Source organism: Chlorocebus sabaeus, chromosome 18, assembly GCF_047675955.1.
Source record: "Chlorocebus sabaeus isolate Y175 chromosome 18, mChlSab1.0.hap1, whole genome shotgun sequence".
NCBI classification, from domain to species: domain Eukaryota; kingdom Metazoa; phylum Chordata; class Mammalia; order Primates; family Cercopithecidae; genus Chlorocebus; species Chlorocebus sabaeus.
This window is the reverse complement of record NC_132921.1, coordinates 73,796,225-73,817,973: the sequence shown is the minus strand read 5'-3', so window position 1 is coordinate 73,817,973 and position 21,749 is coordinate 73,796,225. Positions and strand designations below refer to the sequence as shown.

Here is a 21,749-nt window from a genome sequence, read left to right as displayed (position 1 = left end):
ATTTGGAATATTCCATAAACTTAGTTGACAGAGCAGCAGCAGGGTTGCAGAGGATTGACTTCAATTTTGAAAGAATATAGGTATTTACTTTGTGGTTATCAATGAGACATCTTATACTTGTAACAATCTATTTTAAGCTGATAACAACTTAACCTCAATCATATACAAAAACCACTTTTACAACTCTACTTTTAAATTATTGATGTAGGGCCAGGTGCAGTGGCTCATGCCTGTAACCCCAGCACATTTGAAGGCTAAGGTGGGAGGATGGCTTGAGCTCAGGAGTTCAAACCCAGCCCAGGCAACATAGCAAGACCTCATCTTAAAAAATTATTTTTAAATTTTTTATTTCAATAGTTTTTGGGGTACAGGTGGTTTTCGGTTACATGGTAAGTTCTTCAGTGGTGATTTCTGAGATTTTAGTGCACCCATCACCTGAGCAGTGTACGTTATAACCAACATGTGGTATTTTATTCCTCACCCGCCTCTAAACCTCCCTGGCTAAGTCCTCAAAGTCCATTGTATCTTTTTTTTTTTGCCTGAGACAGAGTCTTGTTTTGTCACCTAGACTGGAGTGCAGTGGTGCAGTCTTGGCTCACTGCAGCCTCCACCTCCTGGGTTCGAGTTCGAGTGATTCTTGTGCCTCAGCCTCCCTAGCAGGTGGCACTACCAGCATATGCTGCCACATCCAGCTTATATATATATATATATATATATATTTTTTTTTTTTTTTTGTAGAGATGGAGTTTCACCATGTTGGCCAGGCTGGTCCCGAACTCCTGGCCTCAAGCGATTCACCCATCTTGACATCCGAAAGTGCTGGGATTACAGGTGTGAGCCACCGTGCCTGGCCTGCTAAAGTCCATTATACCATTCTTATGCCTTTGAGCCCTCATAGCTTAGCTCCCACTTACAAGTGAGAGGTACAATATTTGGTTTTCCATTTCTGGGTTACTTTGCTTAGAATAATGGCCTCCAGCTCCATCCAAGTTGCTGCAAAAGACATTATTTCATTCCTTTTTTATGGCTGAAGAGTAGTACTCCATGATGAATATACCACATTTTCTTTATCCACTCGGTTGATGGTCCTTAGGTTGGTTCTGTATCTTTGCAACTGTGAGTTGTGCTACTATAAACGTGTGTACATGTGTCTTTTTCATATAATGACTTATTTTCCTTTGGGTAGATACCCAGTAGTGGGATTGCTGGATCAGATGGTGTTCTACTTTTTGTTCTTTAAGTAATCTCCGCACTGTTTCCCCTAGTGGTTGTACTAATTTACATTCCCACCAGCAGTGCAGAAGTGTTCCTTTTTCACCACATCCATGCCAACATCTATTGTTTTTTTTACTTTTTAATTATGATCATTCTTGCAGGAGTAAGGTGTTCTCAATGCGGTTTTAATGAACATTTCTCTCATGATTAGTGATGTTGAGCATTTTTTTGTTTGTTGGCTGCTTGTATATCTTCTTTTGAGAATTGTCTATTTATGTTCTTTGCCACTTTGTGATGGGATTATTTTTTCTAGCTCATTTGAGTTCCTTATAGATTCTGGATATTATTCCTTTGTCAGATGCATCGTTGCGAATTTCTCTCACTTTGTGGGTTGTCTGCTTACTCTCCTGGTTGTTTTGCTGTGCAAAAGCTAAAAAAAAGTTATTGATGTCACAAGTTACACCTTTACATAGTGTGTATCCATTAAGATATTTTAACATATTTTTACAGTTACAGTTTTTGTTTTGCAATTTTTAGAGATGGGGCTTCACTTTGTTGCTCAGGCTGGTCTTAAACTCCTGGCTTCAAGTTATCTTCCCCAGGTGCTGGGATGACATGTGTGGGTCACCGTGCCTGGCCAGTTACAGTTATTTTTATGCTTTGTCTTGTAAATTCTGTACCAGAATTAAAAGTGCACTACCATTATAGTCCTGAAGGATTCTGCATTTGTCTGTATTTACTTTGCCAGTGAGCTTCATGTTTTCTTTTTCTTTTTGAGACACAGTCTCGCTCTGTTGCCCGGGCTAGAGTGCAGTGACACGATCTTGGCTCACTGCAGCCTCTGCCTTCTGGGTTCGAGCAATTCTGCCTCAGCCTCCCGAATAGCTGGGATTACAGGTGCGTGCCACCACGCCTGGTTAATTTGTGTGTGTGTGTGTGTGTTTTTAGTAGAGATGGGGTTTCACCATATTGGTGAGGCTGGTCTTGTAGTCCTGACCTCAGGTGATCCTCCCGCCTCAGCCTCCCAAAGTGCTGGGACTACAGGTGTGAGTCACTGCACTCAGCCACTCCCAGTCTTTGCATACTGGCTTTGTACCGGGGAGACCTTCACCAACTAGCCCAGGTAGAGATTCTGGAACCTCTTAAATGTTTTTCCAAGTTCAACTTTTTAGGACTGTGTTATTTTCCAACTAAAGGTTGCTGGTTTTTCATCTTGTAATCTCTTGCTCCCTCTGGTGTCTGTCTTCAGAACTGCACGTTCTCTGGAGCTGCAGCTGCAAGTTGCCCCTTTGTTCTCAGTGGCTCTCTGGCAAAGCACGACAGCTTCCTATAAGCACCCGAGTTAGATGAGATGGGCAACAGTCCCTTGGGCAGCACTACAAAAAGCCGGAATGCTGGTGTGTAAGTTCCATTTCTCCTGGGAGAGAAATTGCAAATTGGGTGATTTCTCTTGATGGCGTCCAGCCACCCTGGCCAGTCTGTGGTTCTACAGGCGCTGGTGGCACGGCAAGCTATCCTCCACTCTCGTGTGCTTTTAGCAGACCCCAGGCATCCAAAGGATGCCAGTTCTGTCAGTATTCTAAGTCAGACAAGACGAAAGAGCCAGAATCTTGGTCACATGCTCCAACCTTCTCCACTTCTCTCCCCCTCCGCCCCGAGTCTGCCCCCTTCAACCCAGGGAAAAGCCAGGAGCTGGTGTACTCTCACCATCATGCTGGGCTGTCATCCTTGGTGGGGTAAAGTGAAATGACTCTTCCTACTCATTTCAACGTGGCTGTTCTTAATTTTGCACTCACCAGGTGGGGATACTGCATCTTAACTGGTTTCTGGCATCTTGCTCTATAAATTGATGTCTCTGTGGGGTAACGAGGACTGGTACTTCCTATTTTGCCATCTTGCTGATGTCAACCCCCATTTCATATTTTACCCAAAATGGAAACAGATAAAGGTCACAGAATCCAGAATGATTTACATAACAAAAGGAAACCTTCACAGAGTACTGGGCAGCACCTGTGCTACAGGTGAGAAAGCCAAGGCACAGGTCAGTGAAATCGTACATCCCAAAGATTAGGGGTGAACAGTGACTGGTATGCAGCAGGCACTCGAAAATGAAAACCATTTTTATTATTTTGATTAAAATTCTTCTAAAATGGGGAAATTATCCTGGATTATTGGGGTGGGCCCAGTGCAATCACAGGGTCCTTTTATATGTGAGAGATCTGAAGATGCTAAGCTGCTGGCTTTGAAGATGCAAGGGCCCATGAGCCAAAGAATATGGCAACCTCTAGAAGCTGGTAACAGCAGAACACAAATTCTCCCTAAAGCCTTCCTCAGGAGCACTGCCCTGCTATCACCTCAACTTTAGCCTTGTCAGACCCATTTTTGGATTTCTGACTTCCAGAACTCAGAAGTCAGAATTTAAAAGCAAATTTGTGGCTGGACATGGTTGTGTAACGCCTGTAATCTCAGCACTTTGGGAGGCCACGGCAGGAGGATTGCCTGAGCCCAGGAGTTTGAGACCAGCCTGGGCAACATGGTAAGACCTCGTCTCATTTTACCTAACATACACAATGAAAATTAATTAGTTAATTAATTAAAAAATTAAACTGGTGTGTCACTAAGTTTGTGGTGATTAGAGCCGAACTAGGAAGCCAATACAGTCTGAAATTTAAAAAAAAAATACATTTAAGAGAAAATTACTTAGGAAATAAAATTTTATTGTACAAAATTCACATTTGTTGCATATGATGAAAAGCATGGCAAAGAGATCCTTAATCTTTCCCTTTGACATTTACAGTGAAGGTAATTTCCTAATACATTCTCGGATCATACGGTTTTTTTGTCTAGAATGTTTAACAGCTGTGTTGGTAGTAAGTGTTCTGGGTATAAGGTATAAAATGGAAAACAGATCAAAAAAGTGCCGGGGGAAGACCACTGCCAAACAGTAATCTCCAAGAACTTGGTATTTTCCACCGTGAGGTAGATGCTGTGGGGTCATCGCTCTGTAATTGAAGAACAAAATATTTTTATCTTTAAACTTTTACCATCAGATCTCCTTTTAAAGTGAATTATAAAACTCTCCTTTTGTGTTCCTTTTGGTTGACACTTTTATAGCCCGGTTTTATTGTTAAGGAAAAATAAAGTTTGTCTTCATGTCAACTGAAGATAAATTTCTTTAAGTTCCAAATTATAAAGATATGCCAGAAAGGCTGCAGATGAAGTTTATTATGGAAAATCACATTCAAAAAGAATATGGTATTAAAAAAAAAAATCAGTGTCATGTGATTTGTATCAATTTGTTCTTGCAAAAGCATGAATTAAAAAGCTAGTTACCCACCTTATAAAGCAGCCTTATGAGGTGTTCTGTTATGCCTAAAGGCTGACTCACTTCCCTGGGTATAATGCTCTCATTTCATAATACAGAAAAATATCAACTGTAGTATTTATTCAATAGCCACAGTATTGCTCATGTAGCAGTACTTTTTACTTTCCTAAAAAAATTCCTGAATTCCACAGAAGGCTTGTTTATTATTGCAAGACTGTGTCTGGCATGATTAATCTAACATGAATAGTAAGTACAATGAAGAACTAAGGATTTTCCTTTTTGGAAAGTCAGCTTTAATGAAACAACTGTAAATAATAGGTTGGTTAACTGTCCTTTAATTTTCAAAAGTTCACCTTAAACTAAATTTTATGTAAAGATATGTCTATATTTAATATGAACCTTCACTCATTTGGTCTACTTAGGTAGTATATAAAATGCAAGTTAATGAATACACACAACCAAAGAAGAGGCTTAGGCTATAATAAAACTTACAAGTGGTTTGATTATCTGAAGCCACTCATTAAGGTACTCAACGAGACCTAATGCATCTGGGATGTTGTCCCCTTCTGAAACAAATTTCAGCAGAACTGCCATTTGGATTTCTTTAGAACAGCTACAAGAAATGAAAATAAGAATCGGTATTTTTCACAGGTACAAGGGTTGATTCTAGTGTGTCTGTCTTCACAGCTATGATAACCTGCCTGGTTTGGGTAAGGAAAAGACGCCACATGATAAGATAACTTCATCTCCCTTCGCCCTACATAAAGTTTTCTACTTGTGAGAGCAGGCCCCTGTAACACCCACTGGGGAACACACATGATCATGCCTCACCCCACGGCTGCATGAAAAAGCTGCCTTTGTGTCCTTGGCTACAGCAGATAAGGTATGTTCTGATCTACTCCCCAAACCTACTTCAGAAGACAGTAATTTTCAGAAGCACCACAGCAGAGACTGAAAGAAAATAACTTACCTAGTGACTATCTAAAGCAGTGAGGGAAACTGTGGAAGAGAATGGAATCATTAAAGGAAAGAAAAGTTCCTACTTCTTCCAAAAACGTTGAGTGATTATTACGTGTTAAGCATTATCTGCAAATTTTATGACAATCCCTGTAATAATCCTGAGGAAGCTCTAATTAGCTCCATTTTATAAAAGAATCAGTTTGGAATAACGGGAACAAGGACAGACACCAGCATTCAGATTCTAGCTCTTCAACTTACCAGATATGTTGGGCAAGTTACTTTAACCAGGGGTGTTCCTCATCTATAAAAGGGGGATGATAATGGAACCTACTTCACAGGTTGTTGTGAGGTTGAAAGGAGGTAGTGAAGGCAAAATGCTTAAAACAGTGACCACACAGTAAATATGACAGAAGTGTTAGCTACTCTTATGAGGTAACAGGTTTAAAGATACTGAATACAGGCCAGGCACGCTGGCTCATGCCTGTAATTCCAGCATTTTGGGAGGCGGAGGCGGGCAGATCACCTGAGGTCAGGAGTTCGAGACCAGCCTGGCCAACATGGTGAAACCCCATCTCTACTAAAAATACAAAAATTAGCCGGGCGTGGTGGCGTGCACCTGTAGCTACTCAGGAGGCTGAGGCAGGAGAACCGCGTGAGACACAGCAAGACACTGTCTCAAAACAAACAAAAAAACAACAACAACAAAAATTGAATACATAGTTAACATGCCCAAAGTTCTGTATCTAGTAAGTGGCAGAGAGACGGGACATGAACTCAGGTCTCTCTAACTCCAAAACATAGCCTCCTATCATACTATAAACACCTCAAGCTAGTGATGAGATGGAGATACACCAATGCAAAAAGTTTCCTGCTTGCCAATAAACACAAAAATTATTCCTAACACCCTAAAACCAAGCTATGAGAAAAATGCCATGCCAAAACTTGAAAGCACGAGACTGACAGAGAAGAGAGCTACAGAAATAAAAGTGAGCAGAGTTCTAAGGAAGGGATTTAAGACACTGAGGAGACTCTGATGTGTACGTTCGGAAGTCGCAGCTGATACCAGGCTAACTACCACAGTTATCTGTCTCTAGAAACTACAAAGTAGAAATTGTTAGCCCCACTCACACTAGCCCAGTACTTGGTTCTCAAATACCTTAGGGGCTCTCAATCTTTGTATGGAACCACCATGAGCTCTGATGGCTCAGAAAATTCCAGTTCCTAAATGCCTCTGCTGTGATGGCCTTAGGCAAGGCTCTCGCCTGGAGAAGGCTGGCTCCCAGGCTGTGCCTGCATTTTCAAGGCTCTAACTTGGAAAGTGCAGGGGTATGCTCTTCACTTATCTCGCCTCTTACTAGTTTGTAACACACCGTGGGATAATCATTTCAATATCACCCCCTGGTCTTCTGTTAAAAAGGCAGAGGATGACTATTTTATTCTGGTTGATACAACTGAATATTTTAATATTGTTTCTTTAGGGTAAAATCTCCATTTCCCGAATGTCTGATGCTGAGTAGGTCTAACTTTTATAGTATTTTCTGTTTATCACTGCTAACTTTGTGGGCAAGCTTATAGCTATCCAGAAGCTGCTCTTTGCCTGGACTCAGTTTCACCCTATACCTATGGCTCAGAATTCAGAAAAAGACCCACGGAGACAGACCCCCGGACTCTAATGAGCACCACCCCTGCCCTCTGATTCTCTGCCCTGTATTTCGAGTTGCCTCAGCCTCCCTGTAGTCTGAACTCATTTCCTCCACTCAGCAAGACCACTGTGCTCTGCCTGGGTTCCGCTCCCTGTGCTGCAGTCCGGAAAGTATCTCCAAGCAGAAAGCTGGGCAACTGTAGACTTTTAAATTTTGCCTTCTCTTAGGGATGACAGCTGTGTGCTGCCTGTGTGTGCTTTCCAGTCCAATGTCTGGAAAACAGTTGTTTCATAAATTCTGTCAGGTTTCAGTTTTTTTTACGGCAGGAGGGCAAGTCTGATATCAGTTACTCTGTCATGGTCAGCAGCAAAAGTTTAGGAGGACTGATTTGTAAAGTAAGTGCAACAAAGTACAGAAGAGGTGGAGCGCAGTGGGAGTGCAGACGGGCAACTTCCTTGTCTAGAAGACAGGAACAGGCAAGGCTGCAGACAGGAGGTGAAGGGTGAGTTGACTCTTAGAAAGGAGGTAGGTGTGGCAGGGGCTCACGCCTGTAATCCCAGCACTTTGGGAAGCCGAGGCGGGCGGATCACGAGATCAGAAGATCGAGACCATCCTGGCTAACACAGTGAAACCCCGTCTCTGCTAAAAATACAAAAAAAAAACTAGCTGGGCGTGGTGGCGGCGCCTGTAGTCCCAGCTACTCGGGAGGCTGAGGCAGGAGAATGGCGTGAACCTGGAAGGTGGAGGTTGCAGTAAGCCGAGATCACACGACTGTACTCCAGCCTGGGCGACAGAGCGAGACTCCGTCTCAAAAAAATAAAAAAAATAAAAAATAGAAAGGAGGTAAGTGTTTGTGAGGGGGACAAGAGAGGAACAGGGAACAAAAACACAAGGGAAATGAGAAAATACTGAGATGAGTGAAAATGAAAACACAACATGTGAAATCATAGGGCATGCAGTGAACGCAGTGCTAAGATGAAATGTACAGCTGTGAACACATTCAGTACAAAAGAAAAAAACTTTTAAATCAATAACCTAAGTTTACACCTTGGGAAAGAGAAAAGAAGAGCAAACCAAATCCAAAGCGAGCAGAAGAAAATAAAGATTAGATAAGAGAGAAATAATAGAGAATAGAAAAACAATAATCAGCAAAATCAAAACTGGTTCTTCAAAGAAAAACAAAACTGACAAATCTTTAGCTAGCTTGACTAGGGGAAAAAAAAGGAAAGACTCGAATTATTAAAATAAATGAAAATGGGAACATCAACACCAATTTTACAGAAATAAAGTTGGGAGTTATTATTTACAGGTACAGTTTTTAAAATTTAATATGATGGCAAAGTTCTAGAAGTAGACAGTGCTGATGGATGCAGATGCTGTGAATTACTTAACGGCACCTGATTGTACACTTAAATATAGTTAACATGTATGTACATTTTGCAGGATGTGTATTTTACCACAATTTTAAAAAGTGTGTCTGTAGAGCTTGCAAAGAATAAGTATCAGAATCCCTAAAAAGTTACACAAAATAAAGCATTAAATATGGCTTTTTAGAAACCAGTTCTTCTATAACCAAGTTTAAATCTTTTCCCTAAATGCAAGAGCTCTAAAGTAGTACCAGTTTTATAAATACGTTTTCAAAGTTTCAGTAAGTAATCCAGTACATTCCCTGACTTAATTTCGTTGGTTGGTTGGTTGGTTGGTTGGTTGGTTGGTTGGTTGGTTGAGACGGAGTCTTGCTCTGTCACCCAGGCTAGAGTGCAGTGGCACGATCTCGGCTCACGGCATTAATTTCATTTTTAAGTGGGAAACCAATGAACAGGCAAACAAACTCACCTTTCATCGTACAGTGTTTTTGTGATGCCTCCCCCCGGAATGCGGATACAAAACTCGGAATCATCTATTTCAGGAATGCACCGGCTTTTTTCCATTTCTTGCCAGTTAAGGCTCTTTATTTTATTTTGAACACTTCTTTGCATGGAAGGTGTGAGTAGGTACCGGAAGGGAGTACTAGAAATAATCATATAGTTAAACTTTTTAAAAACTCACAAATACAAACTCTAAGGCAAACATTGGTTCTTTAGCTAAAATTCTCTTGGTCTCCATATATTCTGCTGCACAGGCAAAACACAAGTTTCAGCAGACTTAAGTAAAAAATATTGCTGATTTGCTACTTACTTACTTGGGAGACAATATAAAAAGATAGAAACACTTAGGCAAGCCCATTGCAAAAATTTCCCACAGCTTTGCTTCCTTCTGCCATGAAGCCTATAATGTCTTTTGTGAAAGTTCCAGAAATTAGCTCATTTTGAAAGGTAACTCTTGGCTTATTGGTATTTTTTCATCCTGATTTTATAGGTGTATAAGTGATAAAAGTTATGATCTACACCATCTAAAAAGGTTACAGTGAGCCAAGATTGCGCCACTGCACTCGGTGACAGAGCGAGAATCCATCCCAAAAATAATAAAAAAGAAATGATCTAAAAGCTACATCTTGGGTCTGGGTGCGGTGGCTCACGCCTGTAATTCCAACACTTTGGGAGGCAAATCACCTGAGGTCAGGAGTTCGAGACCAACCTGGCCAATATAGTGAAACCCCGTCTCTACTAAACAGACAAAACATGAGCCAGGCATGGTGGCACACGCCTGTAGTCCCAGGTACTCGGGAGGCTGAGGCAGGAAAATCGCTTGAACCCAGGAGGTGGAGCTTGCAGTGAGCCAAAATCACACCACTGCACTCCAGCCTGGACAACTGAGGGAGACTCCGTCTCAAAAAAAAGAAAAGGGAAAAAAAAAAGGCTACATCTTGGGGATGGGCGCGGTGGCTCATGCCTGTAATCCCAGCATTTTGGGAGGCCCAGGCAGGTGAATTCGAGGTTCAGAAGTTCGAGACCAGCCTGGCCAAGATGGTGAAGCCTCGCCTCTACTAAAATTATAAAAATTAGTCTGGCGTGGTGGCAGGCACCTGTAATCCCAGCTACTCAGGAGACTGAGGCAGGAGAATCGCTTGAATCCAGGAGGTGGAGGTTGCAGTGAGGTGAGATCACGCCACTGCACTCCTGCCTGGGTGACAGGGCAAGACTCCATCTCAAAAATAAATAAATAAAAGCTACATCTTGGAGTATGAGTATTCTATATGATATGTTATCAACTTTATGTGATAATGGTAGCTTATAGTTCTATTTCTGAGATACTTTGTCTTACACTGAAGAACTCACTCTGACGTGCCAGGGAGCTACACTTTAGGCAACTGGATTTCTGCAAATACAAATGGTGCATGTGGCCAGGTGCGGGGGGCTCACGCATGCAATCCCAATACTTTGGGAGGCTGAGGCAGGCAGACTGCTTGAGCCCGGGAATTCGAGACCAGCCTGGGCAACATAGCGAGACCCTGTCTCTACAAAAATTAAATGTTTTTAAAAAAATGGTTGCATATATGGAAATAACTGAAAATATTAGTCTTTCAAAAGTTATCAACCAATAAATCTTGAGTACCTTTTCTGCTCATTCTCTTAAATTAGCTGAGCTGTGATGTTGCTATGCATGTGACAGGAAACACTAAAAACATGGTTCCCAAACTCTCTCTCTCTACACGATGTTTTCCCATGCCCCAACTCTACTAAGCTCACAGGAACTGAAAAGATCTGCCTAACTGTACTCCCTCCCATCTCCTGACCTTCTCTTACCCACCTCTTTCTAAACTCCAGCGAGAAGAGGTAAGGATCTACATGGCTTTTAAAGTTCATTTTAACCTTTTAATAGAGAAATTATCACAGTATAAACCATATCAAAAATAACTTTCCAGAGGCAGGAACATACCTGCGAAGCTGCAGGTCATTGCGCTGGTATGAATGGCTGCTCGAAAGAACAATGACTCTGGCACAGCCGCTGCTTTTCACCCAGGAAAGCAGTTTTTCACAGAATGGCTTTGATTTATACTTTGCACACCATTGAGAGAATAAAATCTAAAAGTTAGTCTTAGAGCATACCAACATTCTATATACTATCTCATCAACTTTATGCAATAACGATATATAATTTATATATACTGAAATTACTTTCAGATGCACTTACTGTGCTTAAACCGAAAGAGAATGATAAACAGCAATGAATTATCTAATGCATCTTTATAATTAAGAAACCAATGGCTATGCACGGTGGCTCACGCCTGTAGTCCCAGCACTTTGGGAGGCAGGTGGATCACCTGAGGTCAAGAGTTCAAGACCAGCCTGGCCAACATGACAAAACCCCATCTCTATGAAAAATACAAAAATTAGCTGGGCATGATGGCAGGCACCTGTAATCCCAGCTACTCAGGAGGCTGAGACAGGAGAATCACTTGAACCCGGGAGGTGAAGGCTGCAGTGAGCTGAGATTGTGCCATTGCACTCCAGCCTGGGCGACCGAGTGAGACTCTGTCTCAAAAAAAAAAAAAAAAAGGAAAAGAAATCAATGAGTCATGAGGAATCCAGATTTCAAAAAAATTCTACTGTAATGGACAAGGGAAAACTTCCCAGTTCTCTACTGAAGTAATCTATCGTTACCTAATAACCAATACATGGCCATCTGTGAAGGGTTCTTGCCAGAAATTTGTGACCCAAATCTGGTCACATGGAAACAATCAGATGAATGGAGAATGCGCCACATCTGGCCCCGATTCCTCAAAGGAGTCAATTTTGTAAAGAAAGAAAGCGAGGCAGGCCAGCTTTACTCTGAAAGATACCAACTAAAAAGATGTAACAGTCAAATACAGCCTGTGCACCATGAATGGATCCAGAATTGAAGGATATTCTGGGAAGAGCTATGGAAATCTGAGTATGTTGGATGATACTCCTGAATAAATTCATTAAAATGCTGGTTTTCTTGGGGGTGGTCATGGTGTCCTTGTTCTTGAAAGATGTGTGCGGAAGTATGCAGGGGTGACACATGATGGTGTTGCTAGCCTACTTGTGGATTGTTTCGAAGAAGGAAACTGTGTGTACACACATAGCGAGAGATCAAGCAGGTATGGCAAGATGTTTACAGCTAGTAAATCTGGAATGTGGGTTATAAAATTTCAGGGGAAGCCCACTTTATGAAAATTTTTCAAAGACTGCTCATAAAATAACTATTCAATAAAATTTAAAACGCAGGTAAGAAATGCAGGCTAACTTTTAAAATAAGAAGGTAGTCTAGTATAGCAGTTACGAGAGGCAGGCTCTGGGCCAGGCATGGTAGCTCCCTCCTATCGCTCCTATAATCCCAGCACTTTGGGAAGCCGAGGTGGGCGGATCACCTGAAGTCAAGAGTTCGAGACCAGCCTGGCCAACATGGTGAAACCCCATCTTTACTAAAAATGCAAAAATTGGCCGGGTGCAGTGACACGCTTGTAATCCCAGCTGCTCGGGAGGCTGAGGCAGGAGAATCATTTGAACCCGGGAGGGGGAGGTTGCAGTGAGCTGAGATCACACCACTGCATTTGCTGAAGCATGAATTGCTTGAGCTCAGGAGTTCAAGACCAGCCTGGGCAAGATGGCGAAACCCTACCTCTGCAAAAAATACAAAAATTAGCCGGGTGTGGTGGTGCACGCCTGTAATCCCAGCTACTCGGGAGGCTGAGGTCAGAGAATGGCTTGAGCCTGGGAGGCAGAGGTTGCAGTGAACCAAGATCACACCACTGCAGTCCAGCCTGGGTGACAGAGCAAGAGAGACCCTGTTTCAAGGAGAAAAAAAAAAAAAAAAAAAGGAATAAAGGATTGTTTAAGAGGGCCTTTCTGATGAGGAAACATTTAAGAAAACACTAAAGGAGGCAAACCATTTGAGTCTCCAAGAAAATGAATTCTGGCAGAGAAATGAGTGGAGAGACTGAGGATGAGCTTAATGTCTAACAACACAGGGAGGCCAGTGTGGCTGCAGGTCAGGCTCCGCAGAGCAGCGGTCTGGCAGAGCTCCCTGTGAGCAGGACTCTTGTTCTGCCGGCTACTTGCCATGTGGGGCTCCTGAGAACTCGGAACGTGAGTAGTGACTGAGGAACTGAATTTTAAATTTAATGTGATGAATTAAACTGTAAATAGTTAAATGTGGCTAGTGGCTACTGTATTAGCACAGATATAGAGCCTCACAGGCCACAGTAAGGGCTGTGAATTTGAAACCATCCCCAAAGAGTTAAAGAAACCAATGACTAACAGAAATTCTTGAGTTTGGGCTGGGCGTGGCTTACACCTGTAATCCTAGCATTCGAAAGGCCAAAGCGGGTGGATCACTTGAGGCCAGGAGTTGGAGACCAGCCTGGCCAACATGGCAAAACTCTCTCTCTACTAAAAATACAAAAATTAACTAGTATGGTGGCGTGTGCCTGTAATCCCAGAGGCTGAGGAGGGAGGATCACTTGAACCCAGGATGGCAGAGGCTGCAGTGAGTTGAGATCACATCAGTGCACTTCAGCCTGGGCTACAGAGGAGACTGTCTCAAAAAAAAAAAAAAAAAAAAAAAAAAAAATTTGCGTTTGCAGGGTAGCAGATAAGAAACTACTTGCTACAATACTGAAACTTCCTTCCCTTATGGGATAAAAGAACCAGCTGAAATTGGCTGGAACCACTATGGCCAAGTTGAGTCTGCAGAGAACAAGCTTGCTGGTGTCACAAGCTGACTCTCCATTGCCACGTTTCATACTCACTCCCCTGAACTGGCACGTGGGCCCTATGAGTTAGCATGAAAAGATAACTGTGCAAGCCCAAGGACTTACCAGATCTACCCTTTCCTTCCATCGCTCACCCACTCATCTCAGAATCCACCTCTGAACCTTTTCTAATAAGAACACTGCCTTGAAGCCAGCACAGGGAGGCAGATTTGAGCTCGACTCCTGTCTCCTTGGGAGTCAATCTGCAATATAAAGCCTTTCTTTTCTCAAAAACCTGGTGTCACAGTGCGTTAGGAAGCAAGCCCCTTCTCCTGGATCACAATTTTGAGTGAGAGGAGAAGCTACTGGAGGGTTTCGAAGAGAGTAGCGATGTGGTGTAGGTTTAGAGGATCGTCAGTGCTGCCGCTGGCGAGAGGTAGATTGGGCAAGAGTAGAGTCGGGCATGAAGATGACAGTGCTTTGGACTCAGTGGTAGCAGTGGAGGAGGAAAGAAGTCGGATTCAGAATATTTTATGACATACATATAATTTGATATATACACAGTTTATATGTAGATGCCACCAGCTGAAATGTAATACAAATGGAATAAACCTCTAATTCTTACATTTTTTCACCAATGTTACCCGAACTGAAAATATGTAACATTCAAGATAAAAGTCCTACTTCCTTTCTATATAATCATGAAAAGACAGTAACACATCTGAAATATTATAAGATTATTTCTCTATAGAATCAGATCTTCTTAACTGTACATACGGTAAAAACAGTAATTTTTGAATCTTAATTCCTAATGTTACTTATTTTCTCATTACACTTTAATAAACAAAAAGGCAAACTACAACATACTAACCTTAATAAAAATGGATCTTAACTGAAGAGCCACCAGCTTTCTTGAAGGCAATGAATATACTATAAAAACAAGAAGAAAATGAAATCATATGATACTGAACTTATGCAAGTTGAAATTATTATGATAAACAAAAATTGAATTCTAATACCTTTTGCATTTAAATATTTTCAATAATTAAAATACAGAACATATATGTCATCTGGTTAAAATAAGACAATTTAGAAGTACCTTAAAATGAGCCAGTGGGCTTTATTCTATGGAACAATTCATTTCTGAAAAGTTTAAGAAAGTATCAAAAATTATTTTTTCTGACTTTAACTGTTCCCCTGAAAATTTCTGGTATTATGACAACTAAAATCATCCTTAAGAAAACTGAACTTTTTGGCTTTTGATATTCTTCCCTCTTGTCTCCAGAGAACAACAACACTCACTGGGATTAACAGAAGAAACAGTAAAAGGTAGGAGTATGTTAGCCATGTAATAAAATCCTGAAATAGGTACATGTGTGTTCCTTAGAACTTTCTAAAGGATCTGAAATAATAGAAAACGTCATGTGAGTCAATGTGTTTGCATTTTTTTCTGGGAAAAGGATCCATAGCTTTCATGAGATTCTACAAGGGGCCCACTCTAGAGATGCTTAAGGCTTCCCCGCCCAACTTCACTTCTAAGGATGACAAGCAGCCAGGCGCGGTGGCTCACGCCTGTAATCCCAGCACTTTGGGAAGCCGAGGTGGGCAGATCACAAGGTCAGGAGATGGAGATCATCCTGGCTAACACGGTGAAACCCCGTCTCTACTAAAAAATACAAAAAACTAGCCGGGCGTGGTGGCGGGCGCCTGTAGTCCCAGCTACTCGGGAGGCTGAGGTGGGAGAATGGCGTGAACCCGGGAGGCGGAGCTTGCAGTGAACTGAGATCGCGCCACTGCACTCCAGACTGGGCGACAGAGCAAGTCTCAAAAAAATAAAAAAATTAGAAAAAAGTTTATGAGGGGCGGGGGCGGTGGCTCATACCTGTAATTCCAGCACTCTGGAAGGCTGAGGGGGGTGAACTGCCTGAGGTCAGGAGTTCAGGACCAGCCTGGACAACATGGTGAAACCCTGTCTCTACTAAAAATACAAAAATTAGGCTGGGAGTGGTGGTCCACACCTGTAATCCCAGTACTCCGGAAGGCCAAGGTGGTTGGATCACCTGAGGTCAGTTCAACACCAGCCTGACTAACATGGTGAAACCCCGTCTTTACTAAAAATACAAAATATTAGCTGGGCATAGTGGCACGTGCCTGTAATTCCAGCCACTCGGGAGGCTGAGACAGAAGAATCGCTTGAACTTGGGAGGCGGAGGTTGCAGTGAACTGAATTCATGGCATTGCACTCCAGACTGGGCAACAAGAGTGAAACTCTATGCCCAAAAAAAAAAAAAAATACAAATATTACTGGGCATGGTGGTGAGTGCCTACAATCACAGCTTCTTGGAAGGCTGAGGCAGGAGAATCTCTTGAACCCAGGAGGCGGAGGTTGCAGTGAGCCAAGATTGCGCCACTGCACTCCAGCCTGTGTGATAGAGCAAGACTCTATCTCAAAAATAAAATAAAATAGGCCGGGCATGGTGGCTCACGCCTGTGATCCCAGCACTTTGGGAGGCGGAGGCAGGCAAATCACAAGGTCAGGAGACTGAGACCATCCTGGCTAACACGGTGAAACCTCATCTCTACTAAAAATACAAAAAATTAGCTGGGTGTGGTCATACATGCATCTGTAATCCTAGCTACTAAGGAGGCTGAGGCAGGAGAATTGCTTGAACCTGGGAGGTGGAGGTTGCAGTGGGCTGAGATCGTGCCATTGTACTCCAGCCTGGGCAACAGAGCGAGACTCTGTCTCAAAAATAAATAAATAAATAAATAAATAAAATAAAATAAAAAAGTTTATGGGGGCCAGGTGCAGTTGCTCCTCACACCTGTAATCCCAGCACTTTGGGAGGCCAAGGCAGGCGGATCACCTGAGATCAGGAGTTGGAGACCAGCCTGGCCAACATGGTGAAACCCCATCTCTACTAAAAACACAAAAATTAGCTGGGCGTGGCAGCAGGCGCCTGTAATCCCAACTACTTGGGAGGCTGAGGCAGGAGAATCGCTTGAACCCAGGAGGCGGAGGATGCAGTGAGCTGAGACTGCACCAGTACACTCCAGCCTAAGCATCCAGAGGGAGACTCCGTCTGGGGCGAGGTGGCGGGGGAAGAAACCCCATCTCTACTAAAAATACAAAAATTAGCCAGGCATACTGGTAGGCTCCTGTAATCCCAGCTACTCAGGAGGCTGAAGTAAGAGAATTGCTTCAACTTGGGAGGCGAAGGTAGAAGTGAGCTGAGGTCATGCCATTGCACTCCAGCCTGAGTGACAAGAGCAAAACTCTGTCTTGAAAAAAAAAAAAAAATTTATGGGGACAATGCCCCAAAGAAATCAGCAGTTTATAAATGGGTAACTCATCTTAAGAAGGGACGAGATAATGTTAAAGATGAAGCCCACAGCAGCAGACCATCTACCCCAATTTGAGGAAAAATTCATCCTATTTGTGCCCTAATTGAAGAGGACTGAGGATTAACAGCAGAAACAACCTTCAACACCGCAGACATCTCAATTGGTTCAGTTTACACAATTCTGACTGAACAATTAAAGTTGAGCAAACTTTCCACTCGATGAGTACCAAAACCATTGTGTCCCTTCAGCTACAGACAAGAGCACAGCTTTCAATGGCAATTTTAAACAAGTGATATCAAGATCCTGAAATTAAGGAACTGTAGCTAATGAAACGTGGCTTTACCAGTATAATCCTGACGAAAAAGCACATTCAAAGCAATGGCTACCAAGGCAGAAGTGGTTCAGCCAAACAAAAGTGGACCAGTCAAGAGTAGAAGTCATAGCAACAGTTTTTTGGGACGCTCCAGGCATTCTGCTTGTTGACTTTCTGGGGGGCCAAAGAATGATAACATCTGCCTACCATGACAGTGTTTTGAGAAAGTCAACCAAAGCTTTCTCAGAAAAGCAACTGGAAAAGATTCACCCGAGAGTCTTTGTCCATCAGAAAAATGCTGCTGCTCATTCCTCCCATCAAACAAGGGCACTTTTGTCAAAGTTTCAATGGGAAATCATTACGCCTCCACCTTGTCCTGATTTGGCTGCTTCTGACTTCTTTTGTTTCCTAATCTTAAAAAATCTGCAAAGAGCACCCATTTTTCTTCAATTAATAATGTAAAAAAGACTGCACTGACATGTTTAATTCCCAGGCCCCTCAGTTCTTTAGGGATGGACTACATGGCTGCTATCATGGCTTACAAAGTGTCTTGAACTTGACGAAGCTGATGTTCAGAAATAAAGTTTATATTTTTTGTTTTTTATCTTTTTGTTCATTTTCTCACAAACTTTTTGAAGTCTCCTCATACTATAGGTGCTGGTTTGGACAAACTAAACTTTGGGCAACATTGTGGGGTAAACTGGGCCAATTTTAATATGGTAAGATATAGGGAGATATTAATAAATAAATAATTTTGTTACAGTTCCTCATATAAAAAACTACCTTACAAAATAGTTGTAAGGCCATACGCAGTGGCTCACGCCTGTAATCCCAGCACTTTGGGAGGCCGAGGCAGGCAGATCACCTGAGATCAGGAGTTTGAGACCAGCCTGACAAACATGGAGAAACCCTGTCTTTACTAAAAATAAAAAATTGGCCGGGCGTGGTGGCGCATGCCTGTAATCCCATCTACTGGGGAGGCTGAGGCAGGAGAATCACTTGAACCCAGGAGGCAGAGGTGGCGGTGAGTCAAGATTGTGCCATTGCACTCCAGCTTGGGGAACAAGAACAAAACTCCGTCTTAAAAAAAAAAAAACAGTTGTAAGGATTAAATGAAATACACGTAAATGCGGCTGGGCGCAGCAGCTCATGCCTGTAATCCCAGCACTTTAGGTGGCCAACGCAGGCAGATCACCTGATTTCGGGAGTTCGAGACCAGCCTGACCAACATGGAGAAACTCCATCTCTACTAAAAACACAAAACTAGCTGGGTGTGGCAGCACATGCCTGTAATCCCAGCTACTTGGGAGGCTGATGCAGGAGAGCTGCTTGAACCTGGAAGGCGGAGGTTGCGGTAAGCTGAGATTGCACCATTGTACTCCAGCCTGTGCAACAAGAGCAAAACTCTGTATCAAAAAAAAAAAAAAAAAAAAGTACATGGCATTCAGTTCACAGTAATACTTAATAAAAGATAGCTGTTATCACTAGCGGAAAGTATACAAATTCTAGGGGCTTTCATTTTTTAAGATATGGTCTCACTTTGTCACCCAGGCTGGAGTGTAGTGGCATCATCATGGCTCACTATAGCCACAACCTCCCAGGCTCCAACAGTCCTCCCAAGTCAGCCTCCTAAGAGGTTGGGACCACAGGCTGGCTAATTTTTTACTTTTTCTTTTTGTAAAGATGGGGTCTCATTTTGTTGCCCAGGCTGGTCTCAAACTCCTGGGCTCAAGTGTTCTTCCTACCTCAGCCTCTCAAAGTGTTGGGATTACAGATGTGTACCAATGTACCCAGTCATTGATTCTGGTTTTAACCATTTACAGTCCTTTATCCTCTGAGGCAGTAACTAAAATTTAGTCTTGTGTTGACAAAGCCATGTGTCCTGTAGGAATTTCAATAATAAGGTCACTTCTCAAATGTACATTTCATTATCGTAAGCTAAGAACAATGATATGGTTAATAAGACACAAAAACCAAAATGCTTCTTCATTTGTCTTTCAATTCACCAAAGGCCTTTTGTGCTCTTCTGTCCCTCTGGATTTGACCTTAAAATGGTAAACAGAGGACTGAAAGATCACCAGAACAGTTAGCCATCAAAGGCAGTAACTGGTGCTCCCACGCTTCACGATCTACAGGAGCTCTTCTCTTCCTCACCAGGTGCTGTGCTGCATTATAACCAGTGTTCCCTGATTAATCAAGCCTGACAGTCCAATGAGGAATTACAAAGATTTACAGTATGGGAAAAGCCTACACCTATTAGCGGCATCAGGCAAGTCAATCTCTTTGAGCCTTATCTATACCATATTATTACGAATCCTATACTGGAAGAGGATGACTAAGAGGATGAGGCTTAGTTGACGTAACATATATTAAACCTACAGGACTGAGTCCAATGCAATCTTCTTTTTGCCTTTCCATATTATTAGTGATGGTTAGACATACCAGTAAGAACAAGAAATAAAACTGAAGATAGAAGGAAAAAAATCCATGTTGGAAAAAAAAGGAAATTTTAAATTCTACAAAAGATACAAGTATGGGCCGGGCACAGTGGCTCACGCCTGTAATCCCAGCACTTTGGGAGGCTGAGGTGGGTGGATCACGATGTCAAGATATTGAGACCATCCTGGCTAACACGGTGAAACCCCATCTCTACTAAAAAAATATAAAAAATTAGCCGGGCACAGTGGCAAGCGTTTGTAGTCCCAGCTACTCATGAGGCTGAGGCAGGAGAATGGCGTGAACCCGGGGGGCAGAGCTTGCAGTGAGCCAAGATCACACCACTGCACTCCAGCCTGGGTGACAGAGCGAGACTCCGTCTTAAAAAAAAAAAAGACACAAGTGTGATCTTATTCTCGACCTTCATAAGAGTTGCCATTTACAAGAGTCTAACAACTAAAACTAGGATGTAAAAGAATAGGACAATGTGATTGGGCTGTGAATTCTACACAAAGTTGGCACTAAGTAAACATTTGCTACAAAACAATTATCAATAAAGTCTATTTCTAACTTAAAACAACTCTACCTTGTAGCAGAACAATACAAGGTAAAATCTTACATACCTTCAGCATTTATACTAAGTTCTGTTGAATTTCCTTCCGCAGTCGCGTATGGATTGTTTCCAACCATAGGCACAAGACAATCGGTATAGAAGTAACCAATCTTAGACATATTCAGTGTAGAAATAATCAGATCCATTGCAAGCTGGCCAACATTTCCAACAGATACTGCTGGCTGAAATTATAAAAAATATGTTCAGTAAGTCACCAAAATTAGCAGTACTTTACTTTATTTTTTGAGACAGTCTGCCTCTGTCTCCTAGGCTGGAGTGCAGTGGTACCATCTCGGCTTACTGCAGCCTCCTCCTCCCGGCTTGAAGCAATTCTCTTGACTCAGCCTCCTGGGTAGCTGGGATTACAGGCGTGCACCACCACGCCCAGCTAATTTTTGTATTTTTAGTAGAGATGGGGTTTCACCATGTTGGCCAGGGTGGTCTGAAACTCCTGACCTCAGGTGATCCACCCGCCTCGGCCTCCCAAAGTGCTGGGATTACAGGTGTGAGCCAACACGACTGGTTGCAGCACTTCAAAAAGTTTAGACAGAAAACAACAGTCATAGTATTAGTACTGAAAGCGTCATAGCATCATGGCTAGATATTGATTTTCATTAACTACAACTGCTGGGGCCTCCTCCACCTTTGAGACTATTGATTTAACAAATACTTATTGAACACCAGCTATATGTCAATTGCTGCTCTAGGCACTGGGAACGCAGGAAAATAAACCAACAAAAGTTCACGCCCTCATGGAACTTCCATTCGAGCCAGAGTGGTTTACCTGTAATAAAACAGTAAAATATACAGTGGTAAGTGCTGCGGAGACAAAGTGCGAGGATGTGTGTACATGGCTGATTTCAATTTTAAGTAGAGAAATCCAGGAAAGACTCACCCTAGGTGACAAAGGACTAGAGACCTGAAAAAGGTAAAGGAGACAGCCATACAGAGAAACGGGAAAGACCATTCCAGGCAGTGGGAAAGCAAGTGTAAAGGCTACGAGGTATGAACAGAAGCTCTCGTGGGTCTTCTTACCATCTGCTTTATTAGTGCCTCTTCACTCATGCCCAAAGGTTGAAGTCAGCTTTTCACACTAAACACACACACAAACTCTCTTTTCCCCGTGACTTAAAATAATAAAGCTGCCAAATCCCTACCTATATCCCACAACATGTAGGAGCTCCACAACCTAATGATGTCTCCACATGGTTAGGTCACAGGAAACTCACATTCTGCAAGTCCAAAACTATAAACTTCTGCCCAAATTTGTCTCCATATTTTGTATTTTAGAAAAGTGCGCT

At 42.5% G+C, this 21,749-nt stretch overlaps 1 protein-coding gene across 4 annotated transcripts in view; it reads right to left on the bottom strand.

Annotated features, from left to right (window-relative positions):
- Window positions 1-3,911: 3,911 nt before the first annotated feature.
- Window positions 3,912-21,749, bottom strand: part of PSMG2 (proteasome assembly chaperone 2) — a 64,921-nt gene continuing 47,083 nt past the window's right edge. For all 4 annotated transcript variants that reach the window (XM_073006485.1, XM_073006486.1, XM_007974717.3 and 1 more), the window contains 6 exons: window positions 20,459-20,630; window positions 14,613-14,671; window positions 10,963-11,081; window positions 8,980-9,153; window positions 5,033-5,153; window positions 3,912-4,217 (listed from right to left, as the gene is read on the bottom strand). In XM_073006485.1, the coding sequence (XP_072862586.1) occupies window positions 4,125-4,217; window positions 5,033-5,153; window positions 8,980-9,153; window positions 10,963-11,081; window positions 14,613-14,671; window positions 20,459-20,594 (702 nt within the window). In that variant the 5' untranslated portion in view covers window positions 20,595-20,630 and the 3' untranslated portion in view covers window positions 3,912-4,124. The remainder of the gene's footprint in view (window positions 4,218-5,032; window positions 5,154-8,979; window positions 9,154-10,962; window positions 11,082-14,612; window positions 14,672-20,458; window positions 20,631-21,749) is intronic.